Source organism: Oryctolagus cuniculus, chromosome 11, assembly GCF_964237555.1.
Source record: "Oryctolagus cuniculus chromosome 11, mOryCun1.1, whole genome shotgun sequence".
Taxonomy (NCBI): Eukaryota; Metazoa; Chordata; class Mammalia; order Lagomorpha; family Leporidae; genus Oryctolagus; species Oryctolagus cuniculus.
The window spans coordinates 101,570,369-101,584,101 of record NC_091442.1 but is presented as its reverse complement, the minus strand read 5'-3'; the positions used below and the strand labels follow the sequence as shown (position 1 = coordinate 101,584,101).

Genomic DNA, 13,733 nt, shown 5'->3' with positions numbered 1-13,733 from the left:
CACTGTCTAACTCTGCCTGTCAAAAAAAAAAAAAAAAAAAAAATCTTGACTATGGGCACGAGAGGGAGCAATTTAGTCTTGAATAAGGTTTATACACATAATGCATTCAGAGAAACTTATTCAGGAAAAAACTGCATTTTTCAGATAAAACTAACCCCATCCTACTTTCACATGATGTTTATTCTGGTAACAATGAATAATCTAACAACATCAAGAAAATCTTGGGACAGACAGAAACAAACAGGTAAACAGCATGTTTTTAAAATTCAGCATATTAATACAGCAATGTAAACAGTTTAAAGATGTCAAACTCTTTACAATTTCCCTACAAGTAAGAAAAGGAAGGGCTGAACTTTAAAAAAAAAAAAAAAAAAAAACTAAGTTAATTGAAAACACATCTAGTTAACTTAATATATTGTCTTTACATCAACCACCACCCTAAAATAAACTTTCTATAGCAACCATGTTTTTAAGATTTATTTATTTACTTTGATAGAGTTATATAAAGGGAGAGATGGAGGTATCTTCCACCTGCTGGTTTACTTCTCAGATGGCTGCAACCGCCAGAGCCGGGCCAGGCTGAAGCCAAGAGCCAGAAGTTTCATCAGGATCTCCCACAAGGATGGCAGGGGCCCAGAGACTTGGGCCACCTTCCACTGCTTTTCCCAGGCCAATAGCAGGGAGCTGGATTGGATGTGGAGCAGCTGGGATTTAAACCAGAGCCCATTTGGGATGCCAGCGTCACAAGCAGTGGCTCTGCCTGCTTCGCAACAATGCCGACCTCAGGAACCATAATTTTAATCAAGTCTGTAACCCCCTTATTACTAAAAGAAAATGCTTTATACCATAATTTAAGGGCAAAACAATGCCAAGCTCATGATAGTTTCCCAAACATTTACTGAATACAGGAATATCTGAAGCAAGAAAAGTCAGTCACTAGATGTCAAATGAATCTAAAGCCGATCTGAAAAACCTACTAGTTGTTATAGTCAACTCCCACACAACGGTAGACATGTTATAAAAATTTTTATTTTTAAAGATAAGAAATCAACAGAATTGCGGAATTAAAGTAGTATAGGATGCCACTAGAACTGCCATTCCACTGGAATTCATTAATGGAATCAAGTTTCAAAAATTTCTTTCCCTTTATAAAGAGCTCTGTGCTAAAGTGGACACTAAACTGACAGGAATGTTTAAATCTAGTCCTGCCTGAAACCTCAGAGCAGATTGAACTGCTGCCTGTGACACTAACATCCAGTATGAGCACTAGTTTGTGTCCTGGCTGCTCGGCCTCCCATCCAGTTTCCTGCTAATGTACCTGGAAAAGCAGTGGAAGATGGCCTGAATGCTTGGGCCCCTGCCCCCCATGTGGTAGACCAGGATGGAGTTCCAGGCTCTTAGCATCAGCTTGGTTCATTTTTTTTTTTAATCCATTTTCAACCTTATAGTCTCCTAAACTGTAAAGATACAAGGGAACTAGTTTTATTCCAGTGTTATTAACAGTCATCTGATATCTTTATGAACTTCTTGGCCTGGCTAGTCAAGCCTCACTATGACAGTTTAAGAAAAAAAATAAATTCCAAATTTAATCATGCCTATAGTAGGCAGAAAAATCTCTCCTGGCTAAAAGATGTACACATGCTAATCCACAGAACTAATAAATACATGGTAAAAATGACTTAGCAGATTCATTAAATATTAAAATTAAGGAGTTTGAGATAAAGAAATTATCCTGGACTATCAAGTGAGCACAACAGAATCACAAGGGTCCTTATAAAAAGGAGGTAATACAATCAGAATCAGAAAAGGAGATGTGAGACAGAAGCACAGATTAGAGAGAATAAAAGATAAACATTTAAGATGCTATGCAGGGGCCAGCGCTGTGGCATAGCAGTGCCAGCATCCCATATGGGCACCAGTTCGAGTCCCAGCTGCTCCACTTCTGATCCAGTTTTCTGCTCTGGCCTGGGAAGCCAGTAGAAGATGACCAAGTCCTTGGGCTCCTGCACCCGTGTGGGAGACCGGGAAGAAGCTCCTGGCTCCTGGCTTTGGATCGGTGTGGCTCCGGCTGTTGCAGCCTAATGGGAAGTGAACCAGTGGATGGAAGACCTCTCTGCCTCTCTTTTCTCTGTGTAACTCTGACTTTCAAATAAATAAATCTTAAAAAAAAAAAAAAAACTTACCTTCCAAGAAGGAATGATCTCGAACAGCTTCTGCAGCTAACACAGACTTCCCACTCCCCGCCATTCCATATATGGTGACCCAACCTGGTTCACCATTCAACTTCAAGAGCTTCTGCTGAATTGCATTTACCAGCTTCCTCCTGGTAACAAAAACAACCGGTCTCTGTGGTACTCCACCTTCACGCAGCACTGTCCTCACTGAAATACAAAAGAAGCATGAATGAATAGAACTTTCAAATGGGTATTCATGTAATACTATAAAAACCAGAAAGCCAAGTTGAACCTTAGCCTCTGAATTTATAAGAGAAATAATGTGGTTAACATGTTAAGTTGAAATTTCTGATTTCTCAGGACACAGAAAACAAAAGCAAGGACAGAAAAAATGTAAGTCTCCATCTATACCTACCCTTACTCACCCTATTACTCCTTGAATCCCTAGTATCTTTCTCTTATATTGAAAGCAGTATAAAAGGAAGAGAGCTTATGAATTCCCTTCAAGATAATGGATTTCTAAAAATTATCATTCTTTTCTACAAACACACAAAACTGGAAAATAACATAAATAGAATCCTACATACCACCCTATTATCTCTAAAAATTAAGAGCTTAAGTAATTTTTTTTGCCAAATTAAGTTCTTTTAATAGATTGCATATATAGATGTTTAGCCATACTCTAAGATCAACTCTTTAAGAGTAAAACTTTGTATCCAATTTACATGCTTCAGATATCACCTTTCGGCCAGCGCCACGGCTCACCAGGCTAATCTTCCGCCTTGCGGTGCCGGCACACCGGGTTCTAGTCCCGGTCAGGGCACCGGATTCTGTCCCGGTTGCCCCTCTTCCAGGCCAGCTCTCTGCTGTGGCCAGGGAGTGCAGTGGAGGATGGCCCAGGTCCTTGGGCCCCGCACCCCATGGGAGACCAGGATAAGTACCTGGCTCCTGCCATCGCATCAGCGCGGTGCGCCGGCCACAGCACACCAGCGGCGGCCATTGGAGGGTGAACCAACGGCAAAGGAAGACCTTTCTCTCTGTCTCTCTCTCTCACTGTCCACTCTGCCTGTCAAAAAAAAAAAAAAAAAGATATCACCTTTCTTATTTGTTACAGTAAGGTCTCATATCCAAATATCCACTTAAACACTGAGAGCTTTAAGAAAAAAACAGGACACAGAGGGAGTTGCCATTTTTAGCAGCAATGAAATATCACTAACTCCTTTTTACATACCGAATTCAAGTCCCTATCAGAGGTGAGTGTACCACAAAGTCAACAGGTACAAAATTGCTAGTTCATTTTTAAATTAACAACTTGAAATTACCCCTACCCCCCACCCCATTACATCCCCTTCCTTTTATAAACAGCAAACATTTTGCTTTTATACATAGGCTAGCAGGCTTGTTTCAATATGAAAGTGCTAATTCATTTACAGAGCTTTAAATCAGTCATGTAGTACTACAATAAATGTCCAATAATCTACATAGGAACAATCTTTGATGAATGAAAATGATAAAGATGGAATAAGGCTATCAGATTACCTTATCTTATTTACATATAAAGTATACTCAATGGTGAGGAATAGACAAATCGGACAAATACTCATAGGTGTAAAAATTACATCTACCTTTGAGTTTTATACTGTAAATGAGACATTTTAAATAGTCCTGTAGCCCATGCTTATTTTTTCCTCAGAAAAAGAAAAGCTGCCTTCATGACATTCCCTCTTGTTTCAGATTTCCACAGTGTCACTTGAAGCTTCAGAGTCAGGATCTTACTTTCTTCAAAAATAAAGAAAATGCCAGTCCTACCTCCCCCATTACTCCCCTCCCCCCAAGAATCCCTCTGGTTTCTTTTCCAGTGCCAGGTTGCATGATCAGGTCCCACCTCCTGGGGTTTTGCTTTGTGTGCATCTATTGATCAATGAGTTTAGAGTAGATAACATAAACCAGTTCTGGAACCACTACTAGGAGGAACACAAGCTCTTCACTACAATCACACGGCAGGAAAGAAAATGACAATTCAATTCATCCCTGGTGCCGGGCCTCCAAAACTGAAAGAACCTGGCATAACTGGAGCACTGAATTTGTACCTTCCATGCTTCTCAATCATTTTGGATTCATGGGCTGCTCTTCTTTGATCAGCCAGAGTTGCTATGTCTTGTAACTGTTTCCTTTGTTCTTCATTAAGACCATGAGTCAGAGCCTGATACCACACAGGATTACAGTTTTGAATAGTCTGAAATATAGCTTTAAATATCTGATACTCATCAACAGGGTTATCTTCATCATCAATGATTGTGGAATAGCCTTCTAGAGCAGTTTCCTCAGCATCATCTTCTTCCCAGGCCTCATCATCTCCATCTCCACCTGCTTGCTTAGCCAGAATCTCCAAATATTCTTGACCACCTTCATCAATATCATCCTTGTCACTCCCCAGTTCCTCAGTGTCATCATCATCTTCAGCTTCATCATCCTCATCACTGTCATTCTCATGTTCTGCATGGCAGGCATATGCTCTTTTCAATCCATTAAATAGAAGGATAAAAGCTGGCAAAATCTGTCCAGAAACCTGATTTAAAACCTGTGGTATTTGTTCCGTATCAATAAGAGCACACAGGCCAAGAACACACATCTTTCGGTCATGGAGCCCCAAGAAACAGTCAACATCATTAAGCCACTGTGTAATAAAATGATTTGTAACTGGTTCAACATTATTAGGGAAGCGAAGATTTTCTAAAGTATTAAGTAGTAGGTGTGGGTTATAATATAAAGCTGCAATTGCAACTTGCAGACACATTGTTCTAAGTTCACTTGTCTTAACTTCTCTTGTCAGTCTCTCTAAAGCTGCTTCCACGAATAAGGGAATGCACTGGTCAATGCCATGCCCTTTGCACTGCAGAATGATGACCTCTAATAATTTTGCTGCGTGACACTCTGCATCTTCTCCTGCAACTCCTGTAAGAACCTTTTGCACATACTGTATATCATTTCAAGATACTTGGTATCAGACAGAAAAGTATCTGTATCAACTGTTACATAATTATGCAGAAGAGGCATCATATCTGTAAAGTAATCAAAGCCATCTTGCTGAAAGACTTCAAATACAAGGGGCAAAAGCTGCCACATCAGTGGAGACACTTGTTGACATGTCAAACTGTGGTGGAATGAGAAGGCCATGCCAAGGTGGCCACTGGCAAGCGAGCGTCAGTTACTCAGGAATGGCTTTGAAACCCACCTGGCAACGGAGCCTGCCTGACAACAGGCTGTGATTGGATGGCTTTGGAAACTGCCTGGCAACAGGCTGTGATTGGATGGATTTGAAACTGCCTGGCAACAGGCTGTGATTGGTTGGCTTTGGAAACTGCCTGGCAACAGGCTGTGATTGGTTGGGGCATAGACCGCCCCTTGACCAGATTGGCTGGTCTTGGCTATATAAGATGTGGTTCCAACTGTAATAAATGAGTCTGTGGGCTGCTCACCTCAAGCCTGCTTTCACCCGACTCCGAGGGTCTGTGTGGTGACTCCGCCCCTCTTGCCCCCACCACACTGCTCCTCTCAGAAACGAATCCACTGCAACATTGTTGAGAAATCAACGGCAACATCAAACTATGTGCTAAGGAGAAGATCTCCTCATAGAATTCTAAGACATGTTGCTGTAAAACAGTACCAATAACCTGTAAGCAGATTCCCTCAAGCTGCTGGGTTATCTCTTTATGATCTTCAACTACACTAAGAAGTGTGTCAATTGTATTCAAAATTCCCATAGCAGTGACTGTTGTCATCACTTCCTTCTTCTGGCCCCATCTGGATTACCTGGTTAAATGTCATTGCCAAATGTTGTGTCATTTCTACTGCACTAGGAGTAACTTCTTCACTATATTCACAAATCATTTTCTGAACTACATTGGTAAGATCATCATTTTCTGTTTCTCTTATAATATGAAGAAGAGCCTGCATTACAGGTCTGATGAATGGTGTGATGTATTCTTTAGCTTTTTCTTGATTGCTTATCAACACTTGAAGAGCTATTGCAGCTTCCACTTTCACAGGCATTTCTCTGTCATCAATCAGACATCTCCTTGTTAGTTCTAAAGCTGTTTGAAGGTTCTGGTCACTTTTGAACTTCACTTCACAAAAATAGTGAAGTACCCAGCAAGCCCGTGCTCTCATGTAGCCTAGATCACTGCTGAAAAGAGGAAATACATGATTCTGCAACATGTATTCCATCTGTTTTTTTTTTGTTTTTTTGTTTTTTTGTTTTTTTTGACAGGCAGAGTGGACAGTGAGAGAGAGACAGAGAGAAAGGTCTTCCTTTGTCGTTGGTTCACCCTCCAATGGCCGGCGCGCTGCGGCCAGCGCACAGCGCCTATCAGAAGGCAGAAGCCAGGTGCTTCTCCTGGTCTCTCATGGGGTGCAGGGCCCAAGCACTTGGGCCATCCTCCACTGCACTCCCTGGCCACAGCAGAGAGCTGGCCTGGAAGAGGGGCAACCGGGACAGAATCTGGCGCCCCGACCGGGACTAGAACCCGGTGTGCCAGCGCCGCTAGGCGGAGGATTAGCCTAGTGAGCCACGGCGCCGGCCCCATCTGATCTTTATAGATCTTTTTCTTCAAAAGTATTTCAGCTAAAGAGCCAATCATATGCAAGGCTCCATCCTTTTTTCGAGGATCAGCATTTGGTTCTGTAAGAATCTGGTAACAAAATCCCATAGTCTTTTTTTTTTTTTTTTTTTTTTTGACAGGCAGAGTGGACAGTGAGAGAGAGAGAGACAGAGAGAAAGGTCTTCCTTTGCCGTTGGTTCACCCTCCAATGGCCGCCGCGGCCGGCGCGCTACGGCCGGCGCACCGCGCTGATCCGGTGGCAGGAGCCAGGAGCCAGGTGCTTTTCCTGGTCTCCCATGGGGTGCAGGGCCCAAGCACCTGGGCCATCCTCCACTGCACTCCCTGGCCACAGCAGAGAGCTGGCCTGGAAGAGGGGCAACCGGGACAGAATCCGGCGCCCCGACCGGGACTAGAACCCGGGGTGCCGGCGCCGCTAGGTGGAGGATTAGCCTAGTGAGCCGCGGCGCCGGCAATCCCATAGTCTTTTGTAGTACCTCTTTCCTTTTACTACAGGGTGTAAACAGAAGTGTCTGGGCAGAAGTGGTAGGTGAAATGAAATCTTCAAATACATCAAACTTCATGTGCATATATTCATAAGGGTCTTCTTGCCAAAGTTCCTCATCAGCATCTGCACAGCACATCAATGGAAAAATGACATCTTGGATAATGCCTTGTATGTGAGGCTTCAGATTCTTCCAGGTAAGAGCATAGGAAACTCCTTGATTAATATAATTTAATGTCTGCTGTAAAACTCGAGGAGCCAGGCCAGCGCCGCGGCTCACTAGGCTAATCCTCCGCCTTGTGGCGCCGGCACACCAGGTTCTAGTCCCGGTTGGGGCGCGGGATTCTGTCCCGGTTGCCCCTCTTCCAGGCCAGCTCTCTGCTGTGGCCAGGGAGTGCAGTGGAGGATGGCCCAAGTGCTTGGGCCCTGCACCCCATGAGAGACCAGGAGAAGCACCTGGCTCCTGCCTTCGGATCAGCGCAGTGCACCGGTCGCGGCGGCTATTGGAGGGTGAACCAACAGCAAAGGAAGACCTTTCTCTCTGTCTCTCTCTCTCTCTCTCTCTGTCCACTCTGCCTGTCAAAAAACAAAAAAAAAAAAAAAACAAAAACAAAACTCGAGGAGCCATATATTGCTTCTCCTTGTACTGATATAATACCTTCAACAAAACTTGCTGGACACCAACAGCAAATGCCTTCAAAAATACTTCAGCAAATTCATTATACTCCTTGGAAATATTGCCGGGGCTTCCATATCTCTCAAAGAGCCTTGCTAAACTATGTAAAGCCCACTTCTTACATTTCCACCATGGTAACTCAGGTCTATCATCTTCTTCAACTTGAAGTGTTTCATTAGGTACATCTCTGTTCACAACAATCTTTAAAATTTCTATCCACTCTGTCTGGTTCTGTTGGTTTATCAGCTCCAGCAGTAGTGTACACTGAACAAGAGCATAGAAGATCTTGAATATTTGTTTCTGGATGAGGACAGATTGATTAGACTGATCAGAAAGTGGCTGGATGAAACGATCCTTTAGAACCAGCAGAAAATGCCGCATCGCTGCTACCAATGGACTCCGCTCCTCTGGTTTCTTGTACTCATAATTTTTCACAAGCTGATAAAGGCAAAGAAGAATTCCTAGCCAACAAGCACTGTTACCAGACTGAAGATAAAAGCCAATCTTATCCTCAATGGCAGTCCAGCGATTTGGATCATCGTGTTTGTTGATGTGATGAATGCACGTAGTAAGCTGTACTCTGATTAACTCGGGAGAATGGAGAATGGCTTCTACAATATTTTCTCGAATACAATGTCGATCTTCTTCTGGAATAGTATAAGGAGATATATCCCCTGGTGCCGTTTCCCGATCAGGCCAATATTGTGTTATCAAATTTTTCAAATAGCTAGCACCTGCCTGTCTCACAGGTAAGTCCAGTTGTTCTGACATAGCAATCTGCAGCAGTGTTGAAACAAAATTCAGAGACTTGTGTGCTTCGTTGAGCTGGCGCTCCGCGGCCTCACGTAAGGCTGGGTCCATGGTGCCCCGTAGGGCCTTGATTATGGTGTTGGGGTCCATGGTAGCGCGGACTCCGTCAAACCCAGGACTCCGGTGCAACTGTGCCAGGAATAGCACCACTCACTGCGCACATGGACCCGCCGCACTCTGCAGCGGCAACCGGCGTGAAAGGAGAGCTTAAATAATATTATCTCAACAAAAAAACAGTTCCAAGGTAAAAAAAAAAAATGTAAGAAGTAACGCATGCAAGTAAGAAATATTTAAATTTAAAACACCACTACATTTTTTTATAAGCATTTTTAAGTGAACTAATTACTCTCTCTTCAGAGGATTACAGTCAGACAAACCTGCAGCAATGTAGCCATCATAATAGCATTACGACAGAAGATATCATGGATACAAACCATATGAAGTTATTCCACCAACTGAATCTTTGCCACTGGAACCAGAGACAACAGGAATGCCACCATGGAGAAGGGCCGCAAGATCCTTATATCCTTCATAAAGCAGAGCATTGTAGAATGAGATGTAAGAATTATTATCTTTCTTAAGTATCATTTTAATTAGCATAGCTGCTCGTTGACGTTGAGTACACTAAAAAAAAAAATTAAGTAGTTTAGTGTATAACAATCAATATGTTTACAACCCAAGTTAGTGGAGACCAGCACAAGTTCTGGAATTTTAAATAGTTTTAAGAAGGCATAGAGCATCTCAGCGGGCTTTACCTCATTTTTCACTTTTTCTTCTTCCAGTAATGTCAAAACTCCATCGCTAACCATGTGATCTATGATGCAGGATGTCTTGATGTCTTTTTCCAGAGCTTCTCTATGTTGCAATAAACAATTCCGAGCTTTTGCATCCATCCTGTCTCAAATTTTTCTCTCTCTGAACTACCAACCATGAGCTACAGGCAAAACATCAAAATAGTTGTCAGGACAATAAATATTTAAAAAAGATGTAATCTCACTGGTCATAAGAAATACAAAGAAAACAATTTTTTTTTTGCAAATTCTTATAAGTGGAAAAAGCTGATGCTTTGAAAGCTGTGAGAAAACAGGCATTCTTATTCACTACTTAGGGAGAGAAAAAAAAATGGTTGCAATTTTTCCAGAAGGCAGTAAGATATAGAAGTGTTTAAAATAATTCTCAATAACCCAGAAATCCCACTTCTAGAAATCTACCTAAAGAAGATATTCACATATGTATGCAAAATATTTACAAGGAGACTTACTAAAAAGTGCTCAGGTGAGGGGAAAAAAACGAACACAACCTAAATGTCCAGCATTCTGAATATAGATTTAAAAAAATAAGCTGGGGGCCAGCACCGTGGCTCACTAGGCTAATCTTCCACCTTGCGGCACCGGAACACCGGGTTCTAGTCCCGGTTGCCCCTCTTCCAGCCCAGCTCTCTGCTGTGGCCCGGGTGTGCAGTGGAGGATGGCCCAAGTCCTTGGGCCCTGCACACCATGGGAGACCAGGATAAGCACCTGGCTCCTGCCATCGGATCAGCGCGGTGTGTTGGCCGCAGCGTGCAGCCGTGGCGGCCATTGGAGGGTGAACCAACAGCAAAGGAAGACCTTTCTCTCTGTCTCTCTCTCTCTCACTGTCCACTCTGTCAAAAAAATAATAATAATAATAATAAGCTGGGGCAAGTGTTAGGCACAGCAGTTAAGAAGCCTCTTGGGATGCCAGGGTTTAAGTCCCTGTTTGGTTTCTGATCCACCTTCTTGCCAGTGTACATCTTGGAAGATGTACACGTGACAGCTACAATACTTGGATCTCTGTCACTCATGTGAGAGACCTGGATTGAGTTATGAGCTGCTGTCTTGGGCCTGGCTGAGCTCTGGCTGTTGTAGGCATTTGGAGAGTGAACCAGCAGATGGAAGATCTCTTGCACGTGCTTGCTTATTCAGTCATTCTGCCTTTCAAACAAATAAAAATAAATACAATTTAAAAAACTATACTACATTGGGGCCAGCACTGTGGCGTAGTAGGTTAAGCCTCTGCTGCCACCCAGCATCCAATATAGGTGCCGATTCATGTCCTGGCTGCTCCTCTTCTGATCCAGCTCTCCGCTTATGGCCTGGGAAAGCAGTAGAGGATGGCCCAAGTCCTTGGGCCCCTGCACCATGGGAGACCCAGACAAAGCTCCTGGCTCCTGACCGGATCGGCCCAGCTCCAGCCATTGTGGCCATTTGGGGAGTGAACCAGCAGATGAAGATTGCTCTCCGTCTCTCTCTCTGTAACTCTGCCTCTCAAATAAACAAATCTTTTTTAAAAAAGTATGCTACATAATGAAACATTAAATAAATAATATTTATAATATATAGCCATTTAAAATTATAAATGCGCTAAATATTTAAAATTATACATGCACTGAATATAAAGATGCTCATGACACATTGATTGAAAAATAAAAATATGATCCTATAAATAACAAGAAAATGTATTGGTACAGAAAAATATAGGAAGAAGCTTAGAATTTTATTCATCAAAATGTTTAGACTACTTCTGAGGAGCAAGATTTGGAGCCACACTCTTTTCTTCTCTCTACTGTCTTAATTTTTTCAATACACATTACCTTTTTTTTTAAAGATTTACTTTATTTTTTGAAAGTCACACAGAGTTACAGAGAGAGGTAGAGACACACAGAGAAAGAGAGATCTTCCATCTGCTGGTTCACTCCCCCAATGGTTGAGGACAACTGGGGCTGGCCAAGCCAGGAGCCAGGAGCCAGGAGCCAGGAGCCAGGATCCTCTTCCAGGTCTCCCCCGTGGGCACAGAGGCCCAAGCACTTGGGCCATCCTCCGCTGCTTTCCCAGGCACATTAGCAGGGAGTTGCATCGGAAGTGGAATGGCCAGGACTCAAATTGGCACCCACACAGGATGTGGGCACTGCAGGCCAGGTCTTTAACCTGCTGCGCTACAGCGCTTGCCCCCACATCACCATTTTTAACAATAAAAATATTCCTACTATAAATTAGCATTTTATAAAATAGAGGTGGGCATTTGGTAGAGCAGCTAAGAGGATACTTGGGAAGCCCACATCCCATAGCCGTGCCCAGGATTCAGTCCCAGCTCTGCTAGTGATTCAGCTTCCTGCTAATGTACACCCGGGAGGCAGCAGGTGAAGACTCAAGTACTTGGATTCCTCAAGAACTTTGGTCCTTGGAAAACCCTGACTGAGCTCCTGGCTTCGGCCTGGCACAGTCCCAACTGCTGCAGGCATTTGGGGAGTGAACCACAAGATGGCCTCTCTCTCTCTCTCTCTCTCTCTCTCTCTCTCTGCATTTACAAATAAAATAAACACATTCACATGGACCTTAAAAATTAATTTAAAAAATAGTGATCATATTGAAGTCCTAATGTTTCAAACTTCCTATTTTCTTTATCCAACATAAAACCAAACAGAGCATTGTTGGTACTGAATACCGATTCTTGAAGCAGATTTCTTGAATTAAGAAAGAACAATATTCTTTGCAGTAAATACTTTAAGTTTCTACCAATTTTATGTCAAGTAGAACATGAAGTTTTCCATGAGTATAAAACTCAATTCAGACTGTTTCTAGAAGAATTCACAACACAGAAGAAAAGAAAACGAGAGCAAATAATTAGAAAGTTTATGTCCTAAGTGCAAAACCGGAATTAAGCACAAGTAATTTAGAGCACACAGAAAAGGGGCAATAATCATCAAGCTTCAATGATGACCATAATCTTTAAAAGTCACCAACTGTAGCACTTGCAAAATTAAGGAAGTAGGGCATTTGTCTGTGTTGTCCAAGATCACAAAACGCCCAGGACCACCATGAAACTTAACTGACAGATACGATGAGAATCAAGGCCTTCATATCTTCAAACAACGTTTCTACTTTCTTAATTTAAACAAGAAAATTCCTCTATTCATTGCAATGGACTTGACAAAACAAAAACGAAATTTTTCACTTTAGTGTCTAGGCAAACAGTCGCTTGTTAGGCTTGCTGCGACTAATTCCCAATTCCACCTATCCATATTACACTTAAATTTTGTACACCGTACACTTGCCCCAAGTGAAATATTCTGTCCCACCCGTTACAATCACATCAAAATGGAAAGCCAAAACTTTTCACTGACATAAAATACAAAGTCGAGAGCAAATTCATCCAGGAACCCTGTAGCTTACTACTTCCTCATTAGATAATTTCTCTTCCTGCTAAGGAAGATAAAGGATTACTAAAGATCTCATTGTCCCCTAACCCTCAGACCCTGAAATCTGCTAAAATTACCTGGCTCAGAACATCGAGCAGGTCAACTTACGCAAACCTTTGATCAGAGATCTCATCGCGGGTGCGGCCAGTGGCAGTGGGGCTTCCCACCGGGAACGCAAGAAGCGGGGCACAAGCTGTCCACGTCCCCAACGCCCCAAGGAACATCAGCCGCGCAGGTGCCTCACCTGGGCCTTCGCAACCCCGAGCGCAGGAAAACCCGCGGGGCGGACCCCGCCCCGGGACACAAAGGGAGGAGGGCCAGCCGAGCTGCCGCTCTTTCCCTCGGGCGGCAGCTGCACCCGGGAGAGCCCGACACCACTCTGGACGCCACTACGGCTACTTCAAGCCCCACGCGGGTCGCCGACGGCCCGGCCTCCCCGCCTCCGGCTCCCTCAGCCCTTCTTTCTGCCCCAGGACACGCACTTCACACCAATCGTTACCTCCTCCTGCCTCAGGACCGACCAGCAGTCAAACACCCGCCGGGCCCGCCCCGCTGGATCAGCGCGCCCCCGCGCATGCAAATAAACACGCCGCTAGTCCCTCGAGGCGGCTGCCGCCGCGCGCGCCCCCGCCCGGCTTGTGCCCGGGCGCGTACGGGGAGGTGCACGCGCACGTAGGGAAGCGCGCCCCACACTCTACGTGGGGAGGCGTGACTAAGCCACAGGGGCGCGCCGCGTTGCTACCCAGAGCCGACC

At 43.9% G+C, this 13,733-nt stretch overlaps 2 protein-coding genes and 1 long non-coding RNA gene across 6 annotated transcripts in view; all 3 read right to left on the bottom strand.

Moving 5' to 3' along the window:
- The window catches only part of APAF1 (apoptotic peptidase activating factor 1), a 123,168-nt gene extending 109,439 nt beyond the window's left edge, over window positions 1–13,729 (bottom strand). Inside the window, exons 1-4 of one of the 4 annotated variants that reach the window (XM_070052732.1) lie at window positions 13,479–13,729; window positions 9,519–9,697; window positions 9,198–9,387; window positions 2,184–2,381 (exon numbers count right to left, since the gene is read on the bottom strand). In XM_070052732.1, coding sequence (XP_069908833.1) covers window positions 2,184–2,381; window positions 9,198–9,387; window positions 9,519–9,656 — 526 coding nt within the window. In that variant the 5' untranslated portion in view covers window positions 9,657–9,697; window positions 13,479–13,729. Of the gene's footprint in view, window positions 1–2,183; window positions 2,382–9,197; window positions 9,388–9,518; window positions 9,698–13,056 lie in introns of all 4 variants that reach the window. The other 3 variants (XM_070052733.1, XM_070052734.1, XM_070052735.1) reach the window with 3 other exon arrangements.
- On the bottom strand, window positions 2,798–3,391 carry LOC138844414 (uncharacterized). The gene is made up of 2 exons (XR_011380220.1): window positions 3,271–3,391; window positions 2,798–2,915 (listed from the first exon to the last, which is right to left on the bottom strand). It is a non-coding gene; the product is annotated as an uncharacterized lncRNA (long non-coding RNA).
- On the bottom strand, window positions 4,048–9,015 carry LOC100351148 (importin-7-like). The gene is given in 6 exon segments (XM_070052742.1): window positions 4,048–5,144; window positions 5,147–5,328; window positions 5,775–5,951; window positions 5,953–6,401; window positions 6,752–6,896; window positions 7,265–9,015. Coding segments are annotated over 6 exon segments (3,492 nt in total). The 5' UTR covers window positions 8,854–9,015; the 3' UTR covers window positions 4,048–4,194.
- Window positions 13,730–13,733: the final 4 nt, after the last annotated feature.